We start from the raw sequence: 25,402 nt of genomic DNA on the forward strand, positions 1-25,402 counted from the left end.
TTATAATAGTTGTTGAGATATTTCAGTCTGGACCAACAGACCAACATTGCCATACCTAAAGCCACACAGCTAGCACGGCTACAAACACACACACACTCTTGTGTACTTTTATGACAAGCCATTGATTGCTTACAAGATAGAAGGAAACTTTCACAGCAAATTAATAGAAAATGATTTATTTGTTCATGTTCAAGTCGTTAAAAATACAAAACACACACGTTTCAGGTAATATTTGACTATCAAATACATAAGCCAATCCCGTAAGAGTGGGACTTTACATTCACAGGAAAGAAACTGACCCATGTTCAAACATGAGTCTTCCCCATTGAGTCACCTGCAACCAGGTGAGTAGCTGCAGTGAGACATAAGTTGGTTCCAGGGAAACCCTGATACACAAGAAATACACCAACAAACAGACAGGTACGCAGTATTTCAGGACCATCTTGTCAGTGCCATTTGACGTGTTGGAGCCATAAGTTATTGTCTAAAAAAAGACAATGTTTAACCTAGCAGGCTCTTTTCACAGTACATGAATTCAGTTTATCAGGGGCAGGAGAGCTTGGTCAGCAGCACTCCTCAATCAGCAGCTCCCCTGAACAATAAAGTTTTCTCTTGATGGCCCTGAAGCTCGTACTCAGCCTCAGAGTGTTTTGGTGCCTTGTAAAGGTCTGTGGTGACTTGCTACCATTGAAGAGCTTCTGAACCTTTGGCCACAGTCCACTGGACTCGAGCCTCAGCACCAGGGTCACATGAAAGGTCGGGACCAAGGTCGCATCCACTGCTATTTGGTCCACAGAACATAGTGAGTCCTGGTCCCCCCTGTCCACACAGAGGTCAATGAGTGCTCCCCTGAGGCCGCAAGGCTCGCTGACAGCCAGGTGGAGCAGCTCTTGGCTGATATTGTGCAGTAGGCAGTCAGGTAAGATGAGTTTGGAGCAGCCCAGGATGTGCGATGCATTGTTGAGACTTTGTGTCACAGTTGCTACAACCTCTGTAGCCAAGGTTTCCTCCAGGGGATAACAGAGGAAACTGCTGTCTTCTGACAGGGACATGTCTGCCACAGATCCTAAAACGAAAGAATACAAGTTAAGGTCTTGTCTGGTAGCGCAGGACTCACTCTAAAGAAGGAGGTCATCAGTAAAAGCATCTGCCTCCCTTCACCCCTTTGTACTTAGTCAGTTCATGCTCTCTCTTTGTGCAAGTGCAAGTCAACAAAAATAAAAATAAAATACTAATTGGTTACAATGCGAAGTGACCCAACAACAAAAGACAATAGAGCCTCCTCAGACAAACGCCTCACCAGTTTCACTCCTGCTGCACTGATGATCTGCCGGGACCTTCTGGTTGATCCCCTTCAGCTCAGTCAGCCTCTGCAGCAGACTGCCCCAGGACAGCCGCTTTGAATCCCTGTCCTCCGCTGGAGACGGGGGATAGCTGCCGTCCAGAGAGTGATTGCAAGAAAAAGACATCTTTACAAACAAACAAAAAAATCTGATTGTAAAAAAAAAAAAAGAAGAAGAAGTGCAATGGTATCCTCAGTGAGTAGGTCCTCCCCCTCCTGAGCCAGACCAGCTGGAAAACACACTCTGCAACAATGGAACAAAGCATTAAATACTCAATCCTGGAGCCCCGCCCACTGTATTTCTTAACCAATGAGGTTTCAGCTCACGTTCTCAGCTGCCTCTGGTAACATTTCAGGTCCTCGTCGAGGCGAAGGCCAGGCCCCCCGACCCTTCAGGCGATCGACCCCCAACCAAACTTGTATGCATAGGTTTATGTTTCTCAAAGTGATTTAACTGTCAAATATTACATTAAACAGCCAAACCGACAGGCCAATCAACGCCCGTCGCCTTAATGCCACGAAACAATGAAAAGACACACCCTCTCCGTTTTTGGACAAAAAAGATATGATGAAAGCTGTGGAAAGACTCATTCCAGAGAATGGCAGGTCAAACTGGCACGTACCTCACGTAGGCCTCGTGTTTCTCTTGAAATGATCGGAAACCTGAGTGCTGACCATGAAATTTGAAGCTTTTTGTTTTTAACCATCCAAAGTAGGATTCAGTTTATAAATGTAAACAAAGCCCCTGTTTACGACTCTAACGAAAACTCAGTGTATTTGAGTTCTAGATGAATGAGTGAATTTTGTGACATTATGAACTATTGTGATAGTTAATGATAAAATAAGTGATAAGTCATTTAGTGATTAAAAGTTATTGTAAAATGAATAGAGCTTACCCTCCTCCTTCTAAATAAAATATCTTGATTTTCTTGCCATAGGTTGTTGTATTAATAAGATTTAAGGTAGTATGAATGTAGGTTTTTAGGCTACATGTGTTAATTAAGCCAATAATTTTGTTAAATGTGAGCTTCAGTTTATTTTGTGTGTGTGAGAGAGAGAGAGGGAGTGGTGGTGGGGCTGTACACGACCATTTTGATGATTTAAATGCTTTTAATAATTTTTAAAACTCTGTTATTCTTATTAGAGATATTGAATTCCAGAGTTTTAGAAAAGCAGCCCAACCCGACCTTTGGGGCAAACTCTTATGACTCCTGATTTCCAGCACGTACACACAGACCATCCCCCCACTCCTTAAAACCTCCACTCTTGCTTTGGATCGAAGTTAACATCACCATCATCAGTTATTTGGTGATTTATTTATTTTTTTTGTAGGGTATTTTAAATTAATAGTAACTTATTTTATGTAGTCTCTTATAGTCTCCTAGAGCAGATTGTTTTATGTGTGTTTCAAGTTTGATAGACATTAGAATCAAAATCAACTTTATTGCCAAGTATGTTTACACATACAAGGAATTTGATTTGGTATTTTGGTGCATAACTATAAACACTGTAAGAAGAAAATATAAAGAAAGATAAAGGGAGAACTGCAGGTCAGGAGTATATAGGCCTATTGTGTGCAATCTAATGGATTGCTGGACAAACGCAGGCAATATAAAAGTATCCGAAATGAATAATGCACACTAAAGCTCAGCCCCACGGAACAAAATGTATTTGACTATTTTTGAGAGGAAAACAATATCCAATACTGGTAGAAATGCTCTAACTTTCTATAAACCCACTAAACAAAACTTGTTTATACTGGTAAAACTGATTTATATAAATACATAATTATGACATTAGAATATTTGTATCATTTAGGATTTAATTATATATATATATATATATATATATATATATATATATATATATATATATATATATATATATATATATACATTTTGTTTTTGTAATTTCTTTTATGTTGTTTTTTTTGTTCTTCTCTGAAGCTACATGTGTTGATAGCCGTGTTGGCCCGGTCCTAAATGGTGTAATACACTGTATATGCAGATGATGGCGCCACTGCACCACATTTAAATTACAGACAGGTAGGACGCTTCAACCAGTTTGGTGTGTGTGGATGTCTGCATGTAAAATGCTTATGCCTGAGTGCACCTGTTGAATGTGCCTATGAGCACATAATCTTAGACTCATCCATGTGCACGTTAATGGTCACAACTGTGGTTTTGTGCTTCTTTAATGTGTCTCTGCACTCTGCATATGGATGGGAAATGTATCATTCAACTAAGCTTAAGCTTCCACACTACACTATTTGGGGTCAAACATTATTTGTGTCATGTCATTGGAAAAAAAAGTAAAATGGAAAAGAGGAAATAAAGCATGACAGGCACTGTGTTTTACAATTCAAACAGGCCTGAGAAAGCTGTTAGGCTGGCCAGCCTCAGGCTATGTAATTCATGTATAATAAATCCACCACCAAATGGATTGTTAAGAATGGATTTTTTTTCTGGAACAATTCGCTTTAATCTGAGGTGAACTGGAGTGAATCACAAAAAGAAAAACCTTCCTGTATTTTTCATTCCAAAGAACTATTTGTTCCAGTAATTGGTGTGAAAATAACCAGAGCAATTATGAGGCACTTAAATGGAGAGTGCAATATATTTACTCCTGAATTAGCTCAGATACAACCTTCTTCTCTAGACTCTTAGATATATATGCTCATGTTGTTAATTAATTCAGGAGGGGGTAAAATGGTCCCTGGATTGTGTTTGCTGTAGCTATAGCAACAACATGCTGTTGTGAGCAGGGTCTATCTCACTGAGACGGCTGAAATGTTTTGTTGAAGCTATAGTGTAACAATCTTGGTTGCCTCGTGTTTTTATCATTGTTCATGACATGAAAAGTGGGGTGGTGTCAGCCACAGCCATCATTCCATCTCACTGGTCAATATCCCTGCATGTAGCCGCTCATTCCTCTGTCATCTGGGTCCTGTGTTTATCTGGAAACCCTTTAGCTCTCAGTGCAGGACTCTCAGTTTGGCTTCATGTGGCTGCGTCATCCAAAGTTGGAGCTGGGACAGCGTTCCATTTAGGTTTAGATTTATTGCTGCAGGAAGCAGAAACAGACCTGCACTCTCGGGGGTAGTCGAGAGTGCAGGTCTGTGATGTTAGGCAAGTTTCGCTGACATGCACTCTTCTTTACATAAGCATTAACACTTTACACATCAATTTCAAATATCCTATAAATTGAATATTAGCTTAATGGAGAGGTAAACTCTTTATTTTGGCTGACCGTGAATTAGAAATAATAAGTCTGTGGGTTTCTTTCAGTTTTGGCACATTAGGGATAGTGGACAATCACAAAAAAGCACAACTCCATCAAGCAATGACTTGTTATATGAGCTAAGCTTAAACCAACTGAAATCGCCCTTTGACACAAATTAACTTTTTAAATAATGTTTCCAATAAAACCTAATACCTATTTCACATTTTAAAAAGGAGCACAAGAGAGCAAATTGCACGACAGCAATTTGAGAAACTCAGAGCATAATAGTTGACTGATTGCATGAAAACTATAGAGTACGACATTGTTGAGGGGCAGTTTCTTTCAAATATACAAAGGGCATTTAAGACCAAATCTCATTTGTTTAACTTGATTCAAAGAAAGTTAGCAGGAGTGCAGTATGGCTTATACAAAATCAGTAAAATGTCATCATGCAACAGAGGCACACAATTAGACAAGCTATACAGTAACACTAAATGCATATACAATGTATGAAATCAATATGTATTTGCATTTTCTGTGTGGTGTTTTGATGCATTGTTATACACCTTTTCTTATGTCTCATACCAATTTGTTTTGTCTTCTACTGATTTTCCTTTCAGATTTACTTTATTGTGCTTGTACTTTATACAATTTGTTTTATACAATTGTTGCCAGTTGCAGGATATGATAACTGAATGCAAATGTATTTTCCCTACAAGGTATTATTATTTACCTTCACTGAAAACACCCTAAGGAACTAGATTATTTGTAGTATCCAGTTTGTATTGTAGTGCCTGTGAATGAGCCTTCTTATTGATATTGATTGAATGTCATTAGGCAGAGAGGTGAGAGTAAGAGTAAGAAGGTCAATGCATACATGATGAACTGTGAGCACATGACATCAGACAGAGAAAAGGATCCTGATCATTATTTATAAGTACTCTTACTTGTACGTGACTTGTCCCTCAGTGAAGCTATCTCTCATTTTAGAACAATGTGCATTATTTAGCAATGCTGCCAATGTTTTGCTTGTTGTGTTTGGTTTTGAATTAAACAAGACTTGTAGGTCTGTTGTGACTGCTATTTGAATCTTAAAGTATTCTGGATTTCATCCGTGTTTACTATATTTTACAGGACCTACTAATGTTAAGTGCACATTATAGTTTCTGTTCTTTTACCTGAAAGGAATAATTTGGCATTTAGGAAAATACACTTGTTCGCTTTTTTGAGTTTGATGAGAAGATTGATACCACTCTTAGCACAAAAACTGGAAACAGGGGGAAACAGTTTAAACTCATTGTGAAGATAATGTCAATTTGTTAATTTGTTATACAAGATAAAACTTCTAATATTGATCTGGGTGATCCTCGAGACTTTTTTTGTTTGATGTGTGTGAATTGTGTCAATAAAATGGAAATGTGGTAGATTCTGATGGACTTTGATATGATTGTTGGAATGATGGTAGAGAAGATTCTACACTCAAAATATAAATAAATAATGCGGTTTATTTGATTACTTGTTTGCAGTGTTTCCTTTTGCTAATCAAATGATAAATAATGGAGACAGTAAACCCCTAACAAAACTAAAGTCTGTCAAGTAATAGCCTTACACTGCTGGCTAAAATCACTCATCTGAGGTTCTGTGCTTCCCAGGCAGTTAGAAACTAAAACAAGACTTAGAGTCTCCATGCAAGCGGCTGTACTACTTAGGCACAGCAGTGCTTTGAGCTAAATGCTAACATGCACACAATGACAATGCTAACAAGCAGATCTTTAGAAGGTAAAGTTTATCATGTTCAACATCTTAGCTTAGTATGTTAGCATGCTAACATTTGCTAATTAGCACTAAGTACAGCTGAGGCTGATTGGAATGTCAGTAGTTATGCAGGTATTTGGTCGTAAACCAAATTAAACTTTTGACATGATGATTGCACTAGATGAAGGGTCAGGGGTCACCAAAGTTATTATAATTCATCCTGAGGGCAACATAGCTGTCTGTACCTGATTTAAGTATTCTCTTAAAGCATCAAATCCCAAAAACTTAACCCACACATCCTAAATTGAAGGGGCATGCAGCCCGTGTTAATCAATATGACTTGTACGTATACTATTTCCCAATTTGGGTTGCTAAACATGAAACACAAAGCATTTTTAATAAAGGTAATATTCTTGAGGTTTACAAACCTAAATGAAAAGTGCAGTTTTAAGTAAATAAAAAATGTAATAGTTAAACATCTTTCTACTTTCACCAGCCTCTTTGTAGTCCACAGTTGATGTATCATGAATGGCCCATGGCTACTAAACACTTATGTCTAGGCATCAAGGGCGCCTGTTGATGACAGTAGCCAACATGTTTTGTTAATGAGCATCATGTGATCTTTACATTTCTCTGCCCTGCAGCCATTCCAGCCATCACAATTAGATTCCCTCTCTTTGCTTCACAAAGCATCAGACCGGGGAAAACCAAGCTCAAATGACTGACAGGGGAGTATTTTCCCCAGCTTTTATAAGGAGATTACCTGAAACCCCCTATGGCTCTGTGACTCTAGGATTACTCAGCCATTTTCTCTTTAACTGGCTCCAAAAATGAGATGAACATTGTTGGCCTGCCATGTTCTGCCCTCCTCTCTCTGGATCCCTGCTCTGTGACTGTCACACTACATCTGTCTGTGGGCTCATGGCCGTGGCCTGTGCCTGACTCCCAGTGCAGCAGCCTCAAGATTTTCACCTTAAAGGATGCGTAATGTTAATCATACTGCCATTTTGCTTAATTTCACTCACTGCTCTTAGTCTGATTAATGTCACTGAGGAAGAAGCAGGCTGATTGCAGCAGCTGCAGAGCACTGTGTTAAAATGTGTCTGTATGGCTACATGTAGCATTCGTTTATAGCTGGAAGTACAAACTGAGGACAGTCGAGTTCAAACCAACAGCATTATGCAGATTTGTTGCTTGCACACAGATCGTTTGTGAGTGTATAACTGTGTTGTAAAAAATCAGCACACTTGCGTCCCGCTTGGTGTATGTATCAAATACATGTGGATTAAGACATGCGTTGTTGCTTTCAAACACTGATTTATATCACATCCCAATGTCTGCATTGTGTTCAATTTAAATAACTTCCCCTCTCTTTATCTTTGCTCATAAACTTGATTGAACTCAGCTGAGAGATTAGATGACGCCCTGTCTCGTGAACGCTTTTTTTAAGAGGGCCTCAAAGACACTCTTTTCAGGATGAAATAAAGATGGCATCAGTTAATCCAGCATTTCATTTACAAGATACCATTCAGATTGTGTCTCTCTGGTGACTGGCTGAGACTGCAGCAGAGAGAGATACAGCATACAGGGCAGATACAGGCAGAAACTGTAGCAAACGCTCAGTAATGTATCAGACAACACTACCATTATCTGTGGGCCATCTGAACACAGCAGAACAGAGATCAACGGCAAACTAATCCAGATCCAAGAACCTCCTCTTTGTGTTGTCTCTTAATCAATCCAGGTTACACATCTGAGGAAGAGCGGCAGCACAGAACTCACTTTTCCATCCTTATGAAGTCTTACTATCCAGTTTTAGAGTAAAGTTTAGGTTTAGGTAAGGGGGAAAAGGGCAAGTTATTCTCTTTTTATGCAGACGTAGACATACTGTAATAGTCTAATGCAATTAACAATCTGGACCACAGATTCACAGTGACATCACAAACCAATATAATAGCCCTGCAGTTAATATTTAAATGTTTTTAAAGTTTTTGTTAAAATGGAGTCAGAGAGGTGTTGATTCAGCTCAATGATAATAGGTCTTTTTCACCGCATGTGATAGCAGGAATAGCACATGTGAAATTAATAACATTAATTATGGCTGCACTGCATTTAGGTGTTCCAGTTCCAGGCCCCTGATATTATGTACGTGACTTACTGGGAGGCTTAAATGGAACAGAGCCATCGTTAATGTTATTAGTTACACCTGTGCTTTTCCTGCTATGACAAATCTAAAATGTCTGCTGTGAAAAAGCTCTATTTCGGAGGCCATACAGTACATAAAACAAGGACTTTCAACTGGTCTGGCGTCACCAAAAGAGTCTGTTCAGACAGCAAATCTAGTTTATCAAACATAAAGCTCTGTAAATGATGTTACAATCTATATCATGATGCTGCTTGCCCATGAAACCACATGACTTCTAAAATATTGTTTTGTGTTTGCTAAAAAATTATATTGCCAATGCCCCATTTTCTGAACATGTCAGAGACAGTGGAGCAGCACTTCTGAAGTAAATTTGGACACTTTCTACTACTATTTATGCAGTTAAACTTTAATTATTATGTTTCTAAAATACTATTACAAATCAGATTTGCAGCTCTGATAGATATCAACAGTTTAACCTGTCACTAGACTGATTGACGAGTATATATGAATAAAAAATTATGTCTGATATTCACACACAACTTTATAATTAAACTTGTAATTAAAAAGCAGTTTTCTGCATTGATTCTGCATATTTTGATTAACATTAAGCCATTTATGGATGAAATCCGAACAGCCATGTCACCAGATCCATCTCCATGACAACTGAGCAAACTCCATCCACTGATGAAGACCATGTGATATGATTGAAGGTTCTGGAGATTTGCTGCTTTTCTTTGTTTTATGTGACAGTAAACTAAATATTTTTAGATTTTGGACTGTTTGGATTTTTTTTTTTTCTTTTTTTTTTTTAACAATTTTCTGACATTTTCTAGACAAAATGATTAATCGATTGATTGAAACATAATCCGCAGATCACTCGATAACGGAACTAATCCTTAGTTGCAGCCTAATTCAAACTGCCCCACACAGCAAACAAACTGTCCCACTGGAGCAAGCCGTGAGTGTGGGTGCAGGCGTCACGGGACATTTGAAGGTGCAGCATGTAAACACCAACTTAAAATGCAAATACTGTAAGTCTGTGACGTATTCACACAAACACACACAAACAGTATCACACAGCAACAGGATTTCCGCTGAATAGTATCATCAAATAGGCTTCTCTCTCTCTCTCTCTCTCTCTCTCTCTCTCTCTCTCTCTCTCTCTCTCTCTGTCTCTCTCTCTTTCTCCCAGAAGCAGAAGGAGCATCCTATAGGCTAATCAGTTGGTAGTTTCAGCCCAGCCTCAGCATCCTCCCCCTCCCAGAAGAGGAAAGCCGACAGCCGGTGTGTGCGAGGTGTTTTTGTCCGCTACCATGGTGGAAATTATGGATATCGTGTGCCTTCTCGTCCCGCTGGTGATACTCGCGGGGTCTACCTTCCAGACCGACGTAAAGAGCGTAAAAGAGGCGGATAAAACGGGGAATTTCATGGAAGACGAGCAGTGGCTGTCCACCATTTCACAGTACAGCCGCAAGATCAAGCACTGGAATCGCTTCAGAGACGTAAGTCCGCCGTGTTGATTGAGAGATGCATGGTAATGCGGTATAAGATGCGCTGATGGGGAAACACGCACGGCCATTTAGAAACAGTAATAATAGTTATCACACACTTTCTTAGCCTGATAAAACACACAAACTTGGTGCTGTTGTTGGAACATAGCACACACTGTAGAAGCACACACACACACTTTAGAATAAATGTTTCAGAACAAGATTCAAACATAATCACTGTAAGGTATATATATATATATATATATATATATATATATATATATATATATATATATATATATATAGGGTATAGGCCTATATAATGGAAATAGAAAATATATGAGGGATTGTGTTAAGGTGTTCACAGCATGCCTTATTTAGAATCTTTTTGAATCTTCGTGTACTAGTTTAGCCTGATTTTGTTTTTGTTTTTGAAGAATTACTCAAAATATATTTTGTATATTATATGTGAATTGGATAGTTTGGGATATAGGCAAAGGTAGATGGTTGTCCTAATGCCAAACACTGACTGGATGTTTTACTTTTCTCCTGAAAATTCTGGGTGTCTAAAGTGATATTTAATCGGTGCGCTTCCATGAGAGGAAACAAGCTTTACCTGGAATGCTAGGTCACAATAAAGCTTTGCAAACACAAACCATATATAGGCTACTGCTCTTCCCACTTTTAGTGTATGGGCCCTTGGTTAATTATAAGCAATTAATGTTTTAGTCCCACTTGCGCAGCAGGAGCAGTATAGACCTACTCCATCATACTGCCCTTAATATGGGTTACTTCAGACGAGTCCCAGGAGATTTCACAAACAAGAGAATTAAGCAATTAGAGCAGAGGGGCGGTGATTGATTGATGTGCATATTCACCTACGGAACAGACTGAACTGGGCTGCAGGGATTGATTAAAGCCTGCAGGATATGCACAGCGATATATTGGTGTGTCTGTGGATGTATGGATGTAGTTCTGCCTCCAGCTCTGTGAAATTATTACGAATGATCCCAACAGGATTTGGACAATAGTGCAGTTGGATTATGTTCCATATAACTGGGTTTAGTGGGTTTTAATTGATCCTGGGTGGTTACTAGCACTTGATAGGTAGCATTATTGGATTTGAAATGTGAGCAGTTTGCTTCAGCTTGAGCATCTGTATGTGAACAAAGCCATATCTTTTCATGAGGAGAAGATACCATACCATAAATAATAACCATCGCAGAGAGGCTGTGGTGTCATTTTTGATCCTCATTCATACGCCTCCTTAAATCACAGGTCATGGACGTCCATGAAGAAAAGGTCCCTGAAAATTGGCAGGCGCCCCTCTTGGGGACAGATTACTTTCACTGTGATTACTTAAAGAGAATGTCCTCTGGAACTATACTTAGGGAAGTAATGAAATTGTGGGCATGGAAAGATTAAGTCAGAATTATTGTGGGATTATAACTCACTGGATGCTGCTCTATATTTACACAGCTTTGATCCAAAATGTTAGTTAGAGCAGCAACTTCACTCTGAATTCAGCACAGCATGATTGGCTGTGAGTGAATAAAAGCACAAACACACACATGGAATATGTGGAGCATCCCAAGATATAAACGGTTCAGGGAAAGTGGGATCATCTTCTTAACATTGCTTAAGGGGTTGCCATCCAGTATGAAGATGTCACTTGCTCTGTTTTCCCCTTTTTTCCTCAATTTAACATCAAAGCTGCGTGTAACACAAACAGCCCCTACAGTTCCACACTGTATCTCTTTCATGATCGTTATTCCCAGGAGTGATCGCCCAGATGTGTGAGTGTGTATGCGTGCACTTGCAAGCGCATAAGCGTGATTTTTGCAGGGCTGTTGCATCTGTGCGTGTTTGTGCGAGTGCGTTAAAGGGCAGGAGTGGTGGTGTCTCTGGTGATGATGATGATGGCAGGAGAAACATCAGAGAAGCGAACCACTGAACCTCCCGGGGGAATCGCCAATAGAAACCACTTTGATTTCAACTTGATGCCGTAGCAACAGCAGTCTCTGTGTCATGGTGTTGAAATGGAGCATCTATCACTGAGGGTTTGATGACTCTATCCCCATCACCAGTCCTGCTTCAGGGTGGTGGTTTTATATCATTCAAACTGTAAACTTCTTCAACTGAAACCAACTAGTATTTTCTTGATGAATCTTAATGAGAGCTGCTGAATAGTGAATATAATGAACATTTAAATGGTGTTGCTTCATGTTGGTCTTTGAGCTAAAGGAAAATCTGAACTAGAAAATGAGCAGTTCAGTCTCTGGGAATTATCTGGTTGATGTATAAAGGACTGGCAATGACACAGTTATAGGTATTCAGATTACACAAATTGATGTTGACTTCTGAGAGGTGAGTGTTGAATATTAATCCAACACTGGAAAGCAAAAATCAAAGCTGCACTACATGAAAGACGAGCGCTTTCATTCACCCTTTTGCATGTACACAAACAAACACAGATGCACGCTATCCCTCACACACATAAACACACACACTACATAGGCTGCAGAACGTACACCATGAATATTTCATATTTATTCTCTTACAAAATGTAAAAGCAGACTCAGGATAAGAGGCTCTTTCACTACTAATAAAAATAGCTCCCACACTTCAATTTAATCTATGTCACAGGAAGACAAGGCGATTAGATTTAACAGTTACAGTCAACAAATAATAGAATGGGATACCTTCAATCCTTTAATCTGACAGGTGCACTCAACATTTCATTCCACTAATGCACCAAATCCAGGGGGGGAGAAAACAGGGGAGCAGGAAAGGCAGTCATGGTAACTGAATGCAGAGTTGTTATTTTTACCCAAAGACTGACATCCTTGGTGTCATTTGCTCAATTCTTATCAGACATTAGTCACTTTTAGTTCAAATCAAAGCGGGTACAACATGGAATTGTTTATTAATGTCTTTATTTTGCGCTGATGTTAATCCGTCATTATGGATTTCTGACTAGAGAGGGTGACCAACCCGAAAGTTCTTACTAATAATGAACCTTCAGTGTGGTGTTCAAAATAGAATTAGACAGCTTTATAATGGACAATTAAAAGATGGAGACATAAAGTAGCTAGAAAAAATAGAACAATACAGCTCGTTGTTCATCGTGTACTCATTTTTATTTTAAGCACCATTTTTGAGAACAGACGCTGAATAAAATTAGTTTGGCGCACAGAAATTCAGAGACTCAATTACAGGGACAATTAGATGTCAACTGGGATCATCCCACCAGTCGAGGTTCTGTCTATTTTCATTTCAGTATGAAAATAAATGGCTTGAGACTACTGCATGTTATGCACAGCAGATCCAATTTGGTTTGTCTACTAAAGGCAAATCAACAGTAAATTCAATTTTTTGCTCAACTTCCCTTGTAAAAATGATACAGTCCATGAAATCGGCAAGCCATGAAATTGGTCTGATGTTTTATTCCTGTTGATTTAAGATACACTTCAGATATGTGCCTGAAAATGGCTGATGATTAGTAGGAGCAATACAAGTTCACCCAGTAGGAGGCTGTTTATTGTCGGCATCCATCACGCATGCCAGTATGAACATGGCAGAAAGGGCTCAGTGTTTCTGCTTCCCATCCAGCGCTGTCTGTGCCTGGTAAATCCTTATCTTAAAAACGCATGCCTCTACAATCAGGCAGCTCTGGACCACCCTGTACCAATCCTGCCTGCATCTGTTATCCATTCACTTTATTTTTAAGGAATAAAAATGCCAGCACAAAAACATCAGATCCCTTGTGGAAGCCAGTAGATTAAATATGCAGAATGGTGGAAGCACTTGCGGCAGGTTCTGGCAATCTGGCAAGAACATTTGGCCGGAGGTTTACCTTAGCTGCTTATACTCCCTTGCCTGATTTTAGCCTCTCGTCCTCTTAAACTGGCAACTGTCCAGCAGAATTTTAACACTTTGTGATTGTGGGTGCACCTGCCAGTGCTCCTTTTTTATCATTTCACCATACCATACGAAACATAATTGTGGATAATGGCATCTGTAACACTGGAGCCAAATACTCCATTAAAGACTATCCACATGAACAATGAATTATCATCACTAGCCTTGTGCTCAGTCTGGCTTTCCTATCGCACAGCCACTCGAATACCCCATGCTCTCTGATGTTAGAATAGGCTGCTGTTGATGCATTAATGCTATGAATGATGATAACAGCTTATCAGAAACCCATTACTCTATCTAGTCATGCTTTGTTCCGTCCTTATCATACTCCAGATTCTCTATGAGGCTGCAAATGTCCAGAGCTCTGTTGGTAATGCAGATGGAGCGCATGTCGAACACCAACACCAGTTTTGGGAGAGATGGTCTTGTTGTTCAGGGTTTGGATGGACTACTGGTGCATTGTGGGGTGTCTTGGCTGGTTACCAGAGGCCTAGGTGGGCTATAATTGAGTAGAGGGAAAAAAAGAGAAGAAACAGCCTTTCATCGTGCCCTGCTTGCATGGCTACAGCTGCTTCCCACTGCAGTACAATAGCCACAGCTGAAGGGCACAGGTGCCGCAGAGACAGGGAGAGGATTTTCTAAGTAGTGAAGAAAGGTAGTAAATATCAAATTCAGATGCAGATGCAATTGTATACAAAATTGAATAAATGCATCTTCATCCAGAACTCTCCATACAGTTGTGACTAATGCAGAAAATAATCCCTTTGTACAATACTCTTCCTTACAGATACTAGAAATCCCTGACTGCCAGCAGTTGCATTTCAGCATTTCACATGCATGACTTCCCGGAGTGACCTGCTTCTGTGTTGGCTACACCCAGGAGTCGGTATGCCAAATAGGCTGTTTACTGCAGAGAACACCTGCCATCCAGGAATCTGCCTGTAATGAGCTCTTTGTGGGATACCTCCAGTGTCCTCCTGTAGTTAGAAAATCTGTATATACAGCAAATAGCCAAACTATCAGGGACAGTAAAAGCCCCCAAATAGTTTGAATGGTGTATCAGAGTGATGGTAATTTGTATGAATTCAGATGCAAAACAGGACGGTTTAAAACTCAAAAAATTGCATTTGTTTCATGATTTCCAAATGCACTACACCTCTTAAATTATTATGAGACTGTGTATGGCTTTTGAGATTGTGTAAGGCAGGTTCAATAAATCACACCTTTTTTTCTTTTAAAACTAACAGTGACTCTAAGTGGCAGTGGCTGTCCCTACAGTAAATGCCACCCAAGTGTTATTACCTTTGGGCTTGAGCCAGACTTGAGTCACAGCCGGTGAGAGATCAGCTCCCGTGGTAGTAGCTGATACAAGAGAATTTGATTAGAAAAAGTTACAAGTGGTTGAAAATAACAGCGCAAATCCAGATGTTTTACCACCTGAGAGCACCTGAGAGTGAGAAAGCGCTCGCTGTAATCAAAATCAGAAAAACTCACACACACAATCAGATGCACACATAGAAACCCACAGTGTTTGGAGTGGCGATGTTTTGAAAGGAGCTGGAGTTCATTTATTGTCCAATCATAGCTTAGCAACTGTCACTAGGCACAGCAGGTCAAGCTTTGGATTTCTCCACATGTTGAAGCAGTGTCCATAAAAGAAAAATGTGTTTGGATAGTGGTTCCTTTTTTTACCCTCTCCAAAACCAAAAATACAAAAGCAAAAGTGTAAGGAATGGATTAAACGGTGTGTTTGTCTCCTCTATTGTAAAGCTGCAACCAATAGCATGTCAGGCTAACTAGCTTACTACGTACAGTAGTAACCTAACCCGGCCCTCCTTCCAAGGCCAGTGGCATTTCATACTACATTTACATTACATTACAGTTTACGAGTGGTACTTCCAGTAGTATTTCCCCATTGTGGATGTGGTTCTGGATGCTGCTATATTAGAGAGTAGACTAACGTTAGCAGCTCTGCCCTGCTCTTTATTAGATTTGGGACAGTTTACACTCCAGCTAAGCTTGTTATCCAAGCTAGCGTTGCTTTCGCCAAATGGTTAGTCACCAACCTAAAGTCTTTTCTCTAATGTTGAAAGTGAAACATACTTTTTGAAAATACGAACAATAAAGCATAAATCTCTGTCTTGCTTGTTCAAGTATATAAGCAGCTAAGCGGCGTTATATCTGATCAGTCTGATCCTAACATTTTTCTTTATAATTATTACACTACGACTAACTAGCTCTACATTGCAATACCTGAAGAATTGTGTTTCTTAATTTCCGTGTCTTAACGACATATCAAACAGTTCTCATTTCATCAGCAAAATGAGAATCTGCTCCAAGGACATCAAGGACAAATCAAGGACCCAATGTTTCAAAAATCACAATGAATTGATGGCAAATCATTATATATAATCAAATACGTTTGTGATTTTGAAAAATATTAGCCACTTTTAGGATGTTTAAAAGAACTTGTAGCATACAAATGATACAAAAATGAATACAGTAATCATGTGAATCTATTTTGAAGGGATTTTAGCAGCATTAGATATGAGTAAGCTTGATGACTTGACTTGTTAGGCACCAGAAATGACAGCCAGTCTGTCTTTTCCACAAGACAAGCCAGGTTTCAGTCCACTTTTGCTGCTGATCTGGTTTTGACTCTTTTTTCGATTACATTGTTTCAGACTCCCCTGTCTCAAATCATTGGCTGATTCTTATCCTTCTTGTAGCCCCTACCAAGGCAACTTCATTGATTTTCCATTGTTGTACATCTGTTTTTCAGTTGAGCTTGTTTTTTCGGTGAAGGTTCTCGCTGTTTATACCAGATTCTCCTGTGAGTTGCAGACTATTTTCTTATTCCCTGCAGGGCCCTGAGGGCCACAAGGGCTGATTTTATTTATAGATAGTGAGTACAGGGCTGGCATGAGTGCACAGAGACTTTGTGGACTAAGTGTGATTTTTATAGCTGTATCTGTGTGTGTGTGCCTGTTGTGTGTGCATGCTGTATGTTTTGCAAAACAATAAGGACAAAGCAAGAAAGTTTAAGGACGCAACACTGCAAATTTCTGTCAAATTCAGTGAAACTCATCCATTTTTCATCCTGTACCTCTGAATGTGTGTCCAGTCAAATGGAAAAAGCAATTCACCATTTACATAATTGAGTGCAATTTTCAGCCAGGTTTTGTATTTGACCTTTCATCCATCCTTTGTTGTCACAGTATTTCTGAAATCACTCATCTCTACTTGAGTGTGAATAGTGACATTACAGCCTTCTTGAACAAGGCAGGCAATTATAATGTAAAATGCACAATATCTATAGTATTTAAGTATTAAGTATATCAGAGATTACTCATGTTTGAACCAGTAAGGAGAAGTGCAATACAGACAATATGTCTATTCATCTCTCAAAGTATGTTTTAAGAAAGAAATCTGCAAACTGAAGCAGAAATATGTAAATTATTCATTCTAGATTAGACTCTCAGTCGGGCCAATGCTCTCTGTTGTAATTGCTTTTTTTGTGCAACCTGGTGCATCTATTGTATCATGCACACAATCTGCATTTGGAAGTGCATTCATTTCACATGTGATCTTAGTTATATGCAGACACAAATCTGACCACAATCTGGATTTTGCAAGGAGCATCATTTTCTCCATTCCCTGTTGAAATGCTCCCATGGTACACAGTGAAAAATCATGCCGGAAAACGAGTCAGTGTTGCAGAGACTCAAACTTCCCTGCTTTAAGGTCCACAATCATAGTGTTTCCTATTTGTGTTTTCTGGTTTAATGTCTACCTGTTTTGAAATACTGTGGGAAAAGCACAGACAGTACCTCTGTAAGTACTTCTCTAGATGCCCTAGATACTTAAAAGACTTGCACTACAAATGCAAATAGGGGACATTTTAACTTTTATTTATTGAATCCTTCATTTAAACAGGTAGTCTCATTGAGACCAAGATCTCTTTTTCAAGATAGACCCATGCACAAGAATAAACATAATACAGTAAAAGCACAGAGAAACACACAATTTACATACACAATATACAGTGGTTTCACATTAAAGAAAACCGTTGCAAGTATAGTGCAATGTATAATGTAGTGCAGTGTATAATGTTTTGAAAGGTTCAAAAGAAATGAGAGATTTTAATTTCCAAACTTCATGTTACTTGTTCCATTTGTCAGGAGCATAGTATTCGACACTTAGTTTATCTTATACTTATACCAACATGTTACTTAATTTATTTCGGACCTGTTTATAGTTTAAATTATCGTTTTCTCCTGTGTGCACTGACGTAAAGAAGAGCTACTGGAACAAAGTATCAATAAAGTATTTCTGATTTCTGATTCTGATTAAAACCAGTTTTTCCAAGCTCCGTTTGAACTGAGGGATTATTAGAAACAGGAACACGCTGTAATACTGAAGCCAAGCTTGCAGTCACTAGACCTTCAGCAGGGCAAATGTTTGACAAATCTCAAAGCTCATAATGGCATCAAATAGAGCACACCTGTGTTTTTACGTACAGGTACACATGGGAAATGCAGTTTACAATTGTGGTCCCCAGAGTCGAAATACATCAAAGGCTCTGCAGATACAACAATATGGAAATACACATGAAAGATTCATCCACCAGACTCAATAACATAATGTCTACGTTTAAACCCACAGGGTGTAGAGAGTCTAATGTGTGTATCAAAGGGCGGAGGTGGCGTTTCATGACACAATGATACAATGGTTTTATCATACAATGAAGTAAAAAAAAAAAAAAGAGTCAAATATATAAACTATATACTAAAACTATGATAAAAGTGGTTATTGTGCTTTACTGTTTTATTTTGACTGATGTTTAATTCTAGTGTCTTTTTAGGAGAAACTGTAAATAAAAATATTACCCCAAAAACAATGTTGGCAGCATATTTTATTAGCCCTGAGTAGTGTCTGCAGGTATTCCTTTGAAGCTACATACAACCCCAGAAACCTTCATACATAAGGTATGCAGACTGTATAACTCGGGTCAAGCCACTCACTGCTGCTCCTTAAGGAAAACAGAAGCATCATTTTGGGTAAGAGAAATACATTTTTTCTTCTTTCCTCCGAACACCTCAGATTTATCATGCGACTCCTAGTGGGAACCGCTGTTCTAAATCATTGCTTCATTCCCACCCTTATTTTGTCCCATCAATCTGGTTCCCAAATGTACTAACCCCCGCTTCACCTTTTACTTACCCAGTCCTCCCAGCTCTCTTACATAAGGCTTGCTCTTCACTCTGTCCTGTAAGGTAGGCAGACCAGACTCTCAGCGTTTGATGCTCTGCCTCTGCTCTGCAATCCTTAAGCATCAGCTCAGAGCCCTGTGTGCATGCAGAAATACAGGAATCAGCAGGCTTGCTTATCGTGCCCTGCAGCCTAACGTGCATGAAGATAAGAGGAGAACATATAGGATGATGAATAATGTTGAAGGGGTTTTGTTTCATCTCAGGCGCGTCTCATGTGATCTGTAAACCGAGGCTGTGAACAGCAACTGATTCTTTATGTGAATCTCTAGGTGGGAGGAAGTGATACAATGCTGTATGTAACATCGCTGCTGAAGACAACCTCAGGGCAATGTAATTTTTTATTTTTCAGTTTTATTTCATCCAATTTTGGGGCTATATTTTGTACTACAACAGTATCCAACAGAGTATATTTCAGAAATGTGCTTTCACAAGATTTTCATTGATGTAAAATAAAACATCAGTTCATGAATTTGTCTTGATGCACTATTTCAGAAAAGGGTAGATGTTTATTGCACTTTTTGAATACTGAACCCACCGTAAGTCTCTTTTATCACTATTTTAAGCTGAAATTATGATGTTTTGCTGCCTGCTGATCAGCTAATTGATGCTTTCCATCTCTGAGAGAAATCCTCATTGTACATGGTCAGCCCTCATCTCTCAGTGGCCCTCGTCTTTGAAGGGGTTCTTGTTTTTGCTAAAGGACCTTTCGCTGTTGACAGAGTTGACTGGGAAGAGGATGAAAAACAGGGACCTCAGCAGCAGAAGAGGTGGGCATGTAGCCCGGTCCTTGATGAAGGACTGGGCTGGAGAGGAGATTACAGCAAGGAGGACCTTCAGTTTAGAGTGGCACTCAGTCTCCTTCTGCAAAGCAGGTGACTATCTGATCAAACCCTCGCTAGCCTGCACATCTCCTTCGTTAGATGAACATCCAAGTGTTTAGGAAATACATTTTTTGACTGTCCTTCCAAGAAAAACGTCAGCATCAATCATTTCAGCAAGTGCCAAAAAACGACATGTTAGGTTGGGGTGGATGGATGGGTCAACAAAACGAAGGTCCCCTTAACAAAGTAGTCACTTTAACCCAAACCGTGAACCTTCCCTAACCCTAAGTGGTTTTTGGTTAGGAAACTACACACTCGCCTGCCTTGCTTTGATCAAACCTGAACCACTGTTTTGTTTTTCATCAAGAAACACACAGAAATCAAATTTTTGCATCACTTTCAACTACAAGGTTAAAACTGGCTTGTGTTTACAGACTGGGAACCCCTTTGATGCCTGTATTTACTGCAGCTCTGAGGATCTCTCACCTCACTCATAAAAAGGTTTTGGCCATGCACGGAAACACTGTCATACATGAAAACCTGAGATTGAGGTCTGTGTGGGCTGAAATTGGTTACTGCGTAAATTTCATGACTCCTGGTGCTTTCTTGATACAGAGTGTGAGGTGTACATTGTAGCTCTGTGCTGTTCTGCGTGGGTTTGATGTATCCACTGAAGGCAGATGTTAACATTAATTGTGATAAAAGGTCAAGTATAAACCTTAATCCAGCAGATGAGCCCGCACAGATTTCCGCATGAGAGTGTTATTACTGTGTCCTTATTACTGATGAGGCAGTGGTGTACTCCGTGCTGTCACCGTGAACAAGCCCCTCAGGATAACCACAGTGAACACAGAGCACATCGGACAGCTGACATATACCTAGAAACACCTGTCAGTCACACACACAACCTGTCAGTTAGACACACATACACCCATCATCCAGCTTCCTGTTTGTTCTTCTTTTTCGATCCACCCAACAAGCACAATATCTGTCTTTCACACACTTTCTTTAGTGACACCATGCAGTTCTTCCTGAGCTGGGCCCAATTTCACAGTGGACAGGCTCAGTGGGTGGTGATCCTCACCCCACAGATATGAGGGATTGTGATCTGTCAATCAGTATTGTGGAGCTCGGCAGCAGGGTGAACAGTCTGCCATGTTTGATGCGGAGGGTAAGCTTCCCCGCTCTGATTAGCAGGAGGAGACCTTTCTGATGTTATCAGGTAGATTACAGCGCTCCTGGATACAACTGAGTGTTTTCAGCTCCCAGCTTGCTTCCTCTAATCACTTATGTGTATAAAAAAAAAAAAACGGTAGTCTTTTCTTCAGAATTTTGGTCTGTGAGCCATATTTTTGAGTGATATAACTTCTCTCCTGTGTGCCAAACTTGTCACCGTGCTCTGTGTCTCATGCTCACTTTCGTTGTACACTCAGGATAATTTATTTCCCTCGAATACATTTTCTGCAGCCTCTCTTTTATGAAATCATTTATTTCCAGTCCTGTCAGCGCAGCAGGACACTTTCCTCATCGGTCCTGGCAGAAACACAAATACAGAAAGGCTGCTAAATAATGCAGGAGCTGAAGCATCAATACAGGAGACATGGGAGGCATCAGATTAATGGTCTGGTCGTAAACTCTTTGAACGTCTTACCCTGCTTGACGTGTGACTCCATCAAGTCCAACAAGGTTAAACTACATAACCGACAATCATTCATGAAGCTCAACTGGAGTGTTGAGTTCAATTCCAGACATAAGCCAGTTTACTGGAAGTGATTTTTCTGTCATTGTGCAGGGGAAATGAGCTTGGCGCTGCAGCGAGTAGAGGATTAGCAGAGGAACAGTAGCGCAGTGTGGTCGATTTCAGTACTCGAGCGTAGTCCTTGCCAATGATGAAAATATTTACCTCTGTGAAATAAAACTGTGAGGGTCAAAGAAGAAGGTCCCAGCTTTCATGAGGGCTGCTTATTTCACATGTGTCAGGATTTATCGTCTAGTAAATGTTTACGGTGATGAGTAAGTCATCACGAAGGACGGGGGGGGTTGCCGATTGTATCTTGAAATTACTCATGTTTATTATATCAGTTAAAGCAATATGCTCAAAAAAGCTTAAGATCTGTACTGTCTCCTGTGGGATTCTGTTATATTTGAAGAATATACAATCATGAATAGGTCTAATTGAATGCCCTTACACCAGAAAATTAGTTGGAAAGGTCCATACTGTCTGTATGATTTCTATTCACTTTTTCTATATTTATTTAATATTAAAGGCCATGATATTATATATTCTTAATCAGCTTCTTACCAAAGAGTGATGGGGTCCTACAAGAACATGCTATTTTCTGACAAAGCTGAAACAGTTTTGGTTGTTTCACAGGAGAGGTTTCTGTATTTAAGTGTTTTTCTTTGCTTTTCTCACCAGTTTTAATTGAGCAGGGTTGGGGAGGACCAATCAGAGCTTAGCATTATTTGAATGAAAATGTGATGACAGTTGTGGTATTGTTTTCTGATGTTGCTAAGTACCTAATTTGAGTTTCTAAGTGTTAAAATCTTAATAAGGGTGTTTTTTAGCTTTGATTGTTGCTTACTTAGTCATGAATGTTTAATGATATAAAAACAGTTTTCAGGGGCTTTGAAATGAACATGAGGCCTTACAATGTCCCTGAATGCAGCTTAATGTATCTAAAATTACACCTGTCTTCCTCACTAATATTGGCTCTTTTCTCTCCTTTTGCTGTCCTTTAACCAGGAGGTAGAGGTCAGTTCTCTCCAGCCTTTGTACAATATCTTTTTCATTCGTAACTCATTTCCTTGTTTTTTTTGTGTCTCTGCTTCTTCATCCATCTTCTCTTTTTTCTTTTTTTTTCAAATCTCCTTCAACTTGCCCATTTTAATTAGAACGATTAATGTTCTAATTAAGTGGGAAAAATAGGCAGAGCACTTAAAAGGCAGATCAACCCCAATACCATATGTCTCACATATAGGCATTGGGTGTGGATTTTTTGTGCTCATTTCCATATAGATGTACATCCACAGTGCATACCCATCTGTCTCTGGTGTGACTCACTTGGCTAATTATCATGCTGCAAGACTAATGTACACATTATAATCAGTGTGCAATGATAATGTAAACTACTTCACTTCTCTATGAAGATGACAGAGTGTTAATATGTTATGCTATCAACAACACTGTGCACTCAGGCCTGCAGTGCAAATTACATGGCTCCTCATTCTCTGCAACTGCTAAAAAAGGATTGTTTTCTTCATGTTTCTGCAGGATGATTATGTTCGTACCTGGGATGAAAATCAAGGCTCTAATGACAGTAAGTCTCACACCATCTCATCTCTTTCTCACTGTATGGTTAGTTAAATCCCTGAATGCCATTTAATATAAAAGTGTATTGTTGGTTTTTGCTAGTTTAATATAGGCTTATATATATGGCATCATATTTGTGCCTTAATCCTGAGCCTGATGACACATTTTGAGCAAGCCCATAAATTATATTTTGTAATATTTTATATACCGTAAGACGATCCTGATTAAAAGACGATGACGATTATAAGAAAAATGCCTGTTTTTGGAAAATGACTTTTCCCCTGGTCTTGTTTACTTTTTCTCTCATAAAAGTGAAAGATGAAATTTTTTTATTTAAGTGTGCTTTACTGGTTGCAAAAAATCTTTTTCTGTGGTCAAAATGTCTCATCACGCACTCGGATTGAGGCACAAACATAATTCCATATGTTGGCCAAATAAGAAAAAACTTATTTTTTTGGTGTAACTGCTTGGGATGCTTGCTGATGTAGTGAAAGCAAAGCCACATGATTTATTGAAACTGAACTGTGGCCTGTATTTCAGCTGTGATGCTTCCCAGGCCATCAGTGGTTCATCATATTAGACAGCGTTGCTTATGTTCTGTGTTTGTATTCTGGGGTCAGCCGCTCGCTGTTCACACTTGTAGTGGTTCCTCAGCGAAAAGGTTGGAAGATGTTAGTGCTCTGTTTTACCTGCTTGAGTGGATCTGATGTGCCTCCCCCAGGAGACGCTAAACATTGGCTCGACTTCAACCACCACTTCGTTCTGCTTTCTCCTTTTTCTCTTTCTCTGCTGCACTCGAGCAGGAGCTGTGCGTTGAGACTGACTGTCTGAGGTCTCCTCGACTACTGCTGCAACTCCAGCCTTAATTGAGCCCCTGCAAGATGAATTCATGACAGAGTCGTGTCCTCAACCATTATTGCTTGATTTGCAGCTTAAATGAAGTCAGCTGAATGGCAGAGTCCATTAGAGCAATTTCCATGAACTTAATGAAGGACTAATTATGGTTTCCAATGAAAGGCAAGAGAGTGAAGTAAATGCATGAGAAGAGAGTGAGACAGGGGTGGGGGCTAATATGCCTTGATTTAGTGTAAAGTGACTGACATCAACATTATTCCTGCCAACTCTAGGGCAGTTTGGTGATGAGGAAATTGTGGACTGGTGGGAGGAAGCAAGTTGATTAGTGTAGGAGGTCATGATAGGATGAAAATGGAACAAGGAAAAGTGAAAGGATGTCTTTGTGCTCTGTTCATCTGTAAAGAGGTGGTCATTAGCCTGCAAAAGCACATGCACAAAAACATGATACCCTGAAACTGTAATGAGGTGTAATGCTTTAATGTGTCACGTGTTGTGTCACCTTGTGCTTCATTTGTATTTCTAAATTTAAAATGAACCAGTAACTATAATTTTCATTTACAGAAATATTGACACTGTCAATGCCTGGTGAAGGCGCTACGGAGAAATGGCATTTAAATAATTCCTTTCTTCCAAAAGATATTCCCTCATTTGGTGTTTTGATGATGGTGGTGGAGAGTGCTGTGTAAAGCCGGGCAGACACTGTACAATCTAAGTTCGATTTCACCCGAATTGGTCACCCTCGACTAATTTTAGAATCGGGCCAAAGTTCTGCCAGATCGATTGTCGTTTGGCGTTCAGTTTGAGGGGGGTCACGATGCTTGATCAATTACCCGAACGATCAACTATCTGGCTCTCGGAAGATCATTTGGATTTCTGGCATGTCCAAAATTTTGGTCAGCTGTCTTGCAGTTTGAGCAGCTCCACGGCCTAATTTCCCACATGACTGCTGTCTAAAGATCTGCTATAAATTGTAGAGAGCTTGTTTTAATATTACTGGAGTAGTATTATACTGTACATGTTGTGGCTAAAAGTCTTGATAACAGTCCTGTTGTGAACAGACAGACCATATTGTCTGCATATTCCAAACCAAGTGTTTTAGTTGCATAACTCTAACCATACTATAATTTATTTCCCATTACCGCAATCTTTCCCAAATCTTGACCATACCATTGTTGCCATGCGTAAATATTGCAGAATTTGAAAAGCATTGGCATTGGATGTCATTGAACGTAATCCTGGCATTTGCAGAATCGTCCAATATTGA

The 25,402-nt window shown here is 39.5% G+C and overlaps 2 protein-coding genes across 3 annotated transcripts in view; one reads left to right on the top strand and one right to left on the bottom strand.

Moving 5' to 3' along the window:
* Positions 1–160: 160 nt before the first annotated feature.
* Positions 161–1,657, bottom strand: LOC122884781 (DNA damage-inducible transcript 4 protein-like). The gene is made up of 2 exons (XM_044215133.1): positions 1,301–1,657; positions 161–1,066 (listed from the first exon to the last, which is right to left on the bottom strand). The coding sequence occupies exons 1-2, from the start codon at positions 1,467–1,469 to the stop codon at positions 564–566; spliced, it is 672 nt and encodes a 223-aa protein (XP_044071068.1). The 5' UTR covers positions 1,470–1,657; the 3' UTR covers positions 161–563.
* A 7,887-nt stretch (positions 1,658–9,544) lies between these two features.
* Positions 9,545–25,402, top strand: part of spock2 (SPARC (osteonectin), cwcv and kazal like domains proteoglycan 2) — a 28,526-nt gene continuing 12,668 nt past the window's right edge. The window contains exons 1-3 of one of the 2 annotated variants that reach the window (XM_044214842.1): positions 9,659–9,967; positions 22,717–22,725; positions 23,245–23,290. In XM_044214842.1, coding sequence (XP_044070777.1) covers positions 9,779–9,967; positions 22,717–22,725; positions 23,245–23,290 — 244 coding nt within the window. In that variant the 5' untranslated portion in view covers positions 9,659–9,778. Of the gene's footprint in view, positions 9,968–22,716; positions 22,726–23,244; positions 23,291–25,402 lie in introns of both variants that reach the window. The other variant, XM_044214843.1, reaches the window with a different exon arrangement.

Source organism: Siniperca chuatsi, linkage group LG11 (genome assembly GCF_020085105.1).
Source record: "Siniperca chuatsi isolate FFG_IHB_CAS linkage group LG11, ASM2008510v1, whole genome shotgun sequence".
NCBI lineage: Eukaryota > Metazoa > Chordata > Actinopteri > Centrarchiformes > Sinipercidae > Siniperca > Siniperca chuatsi.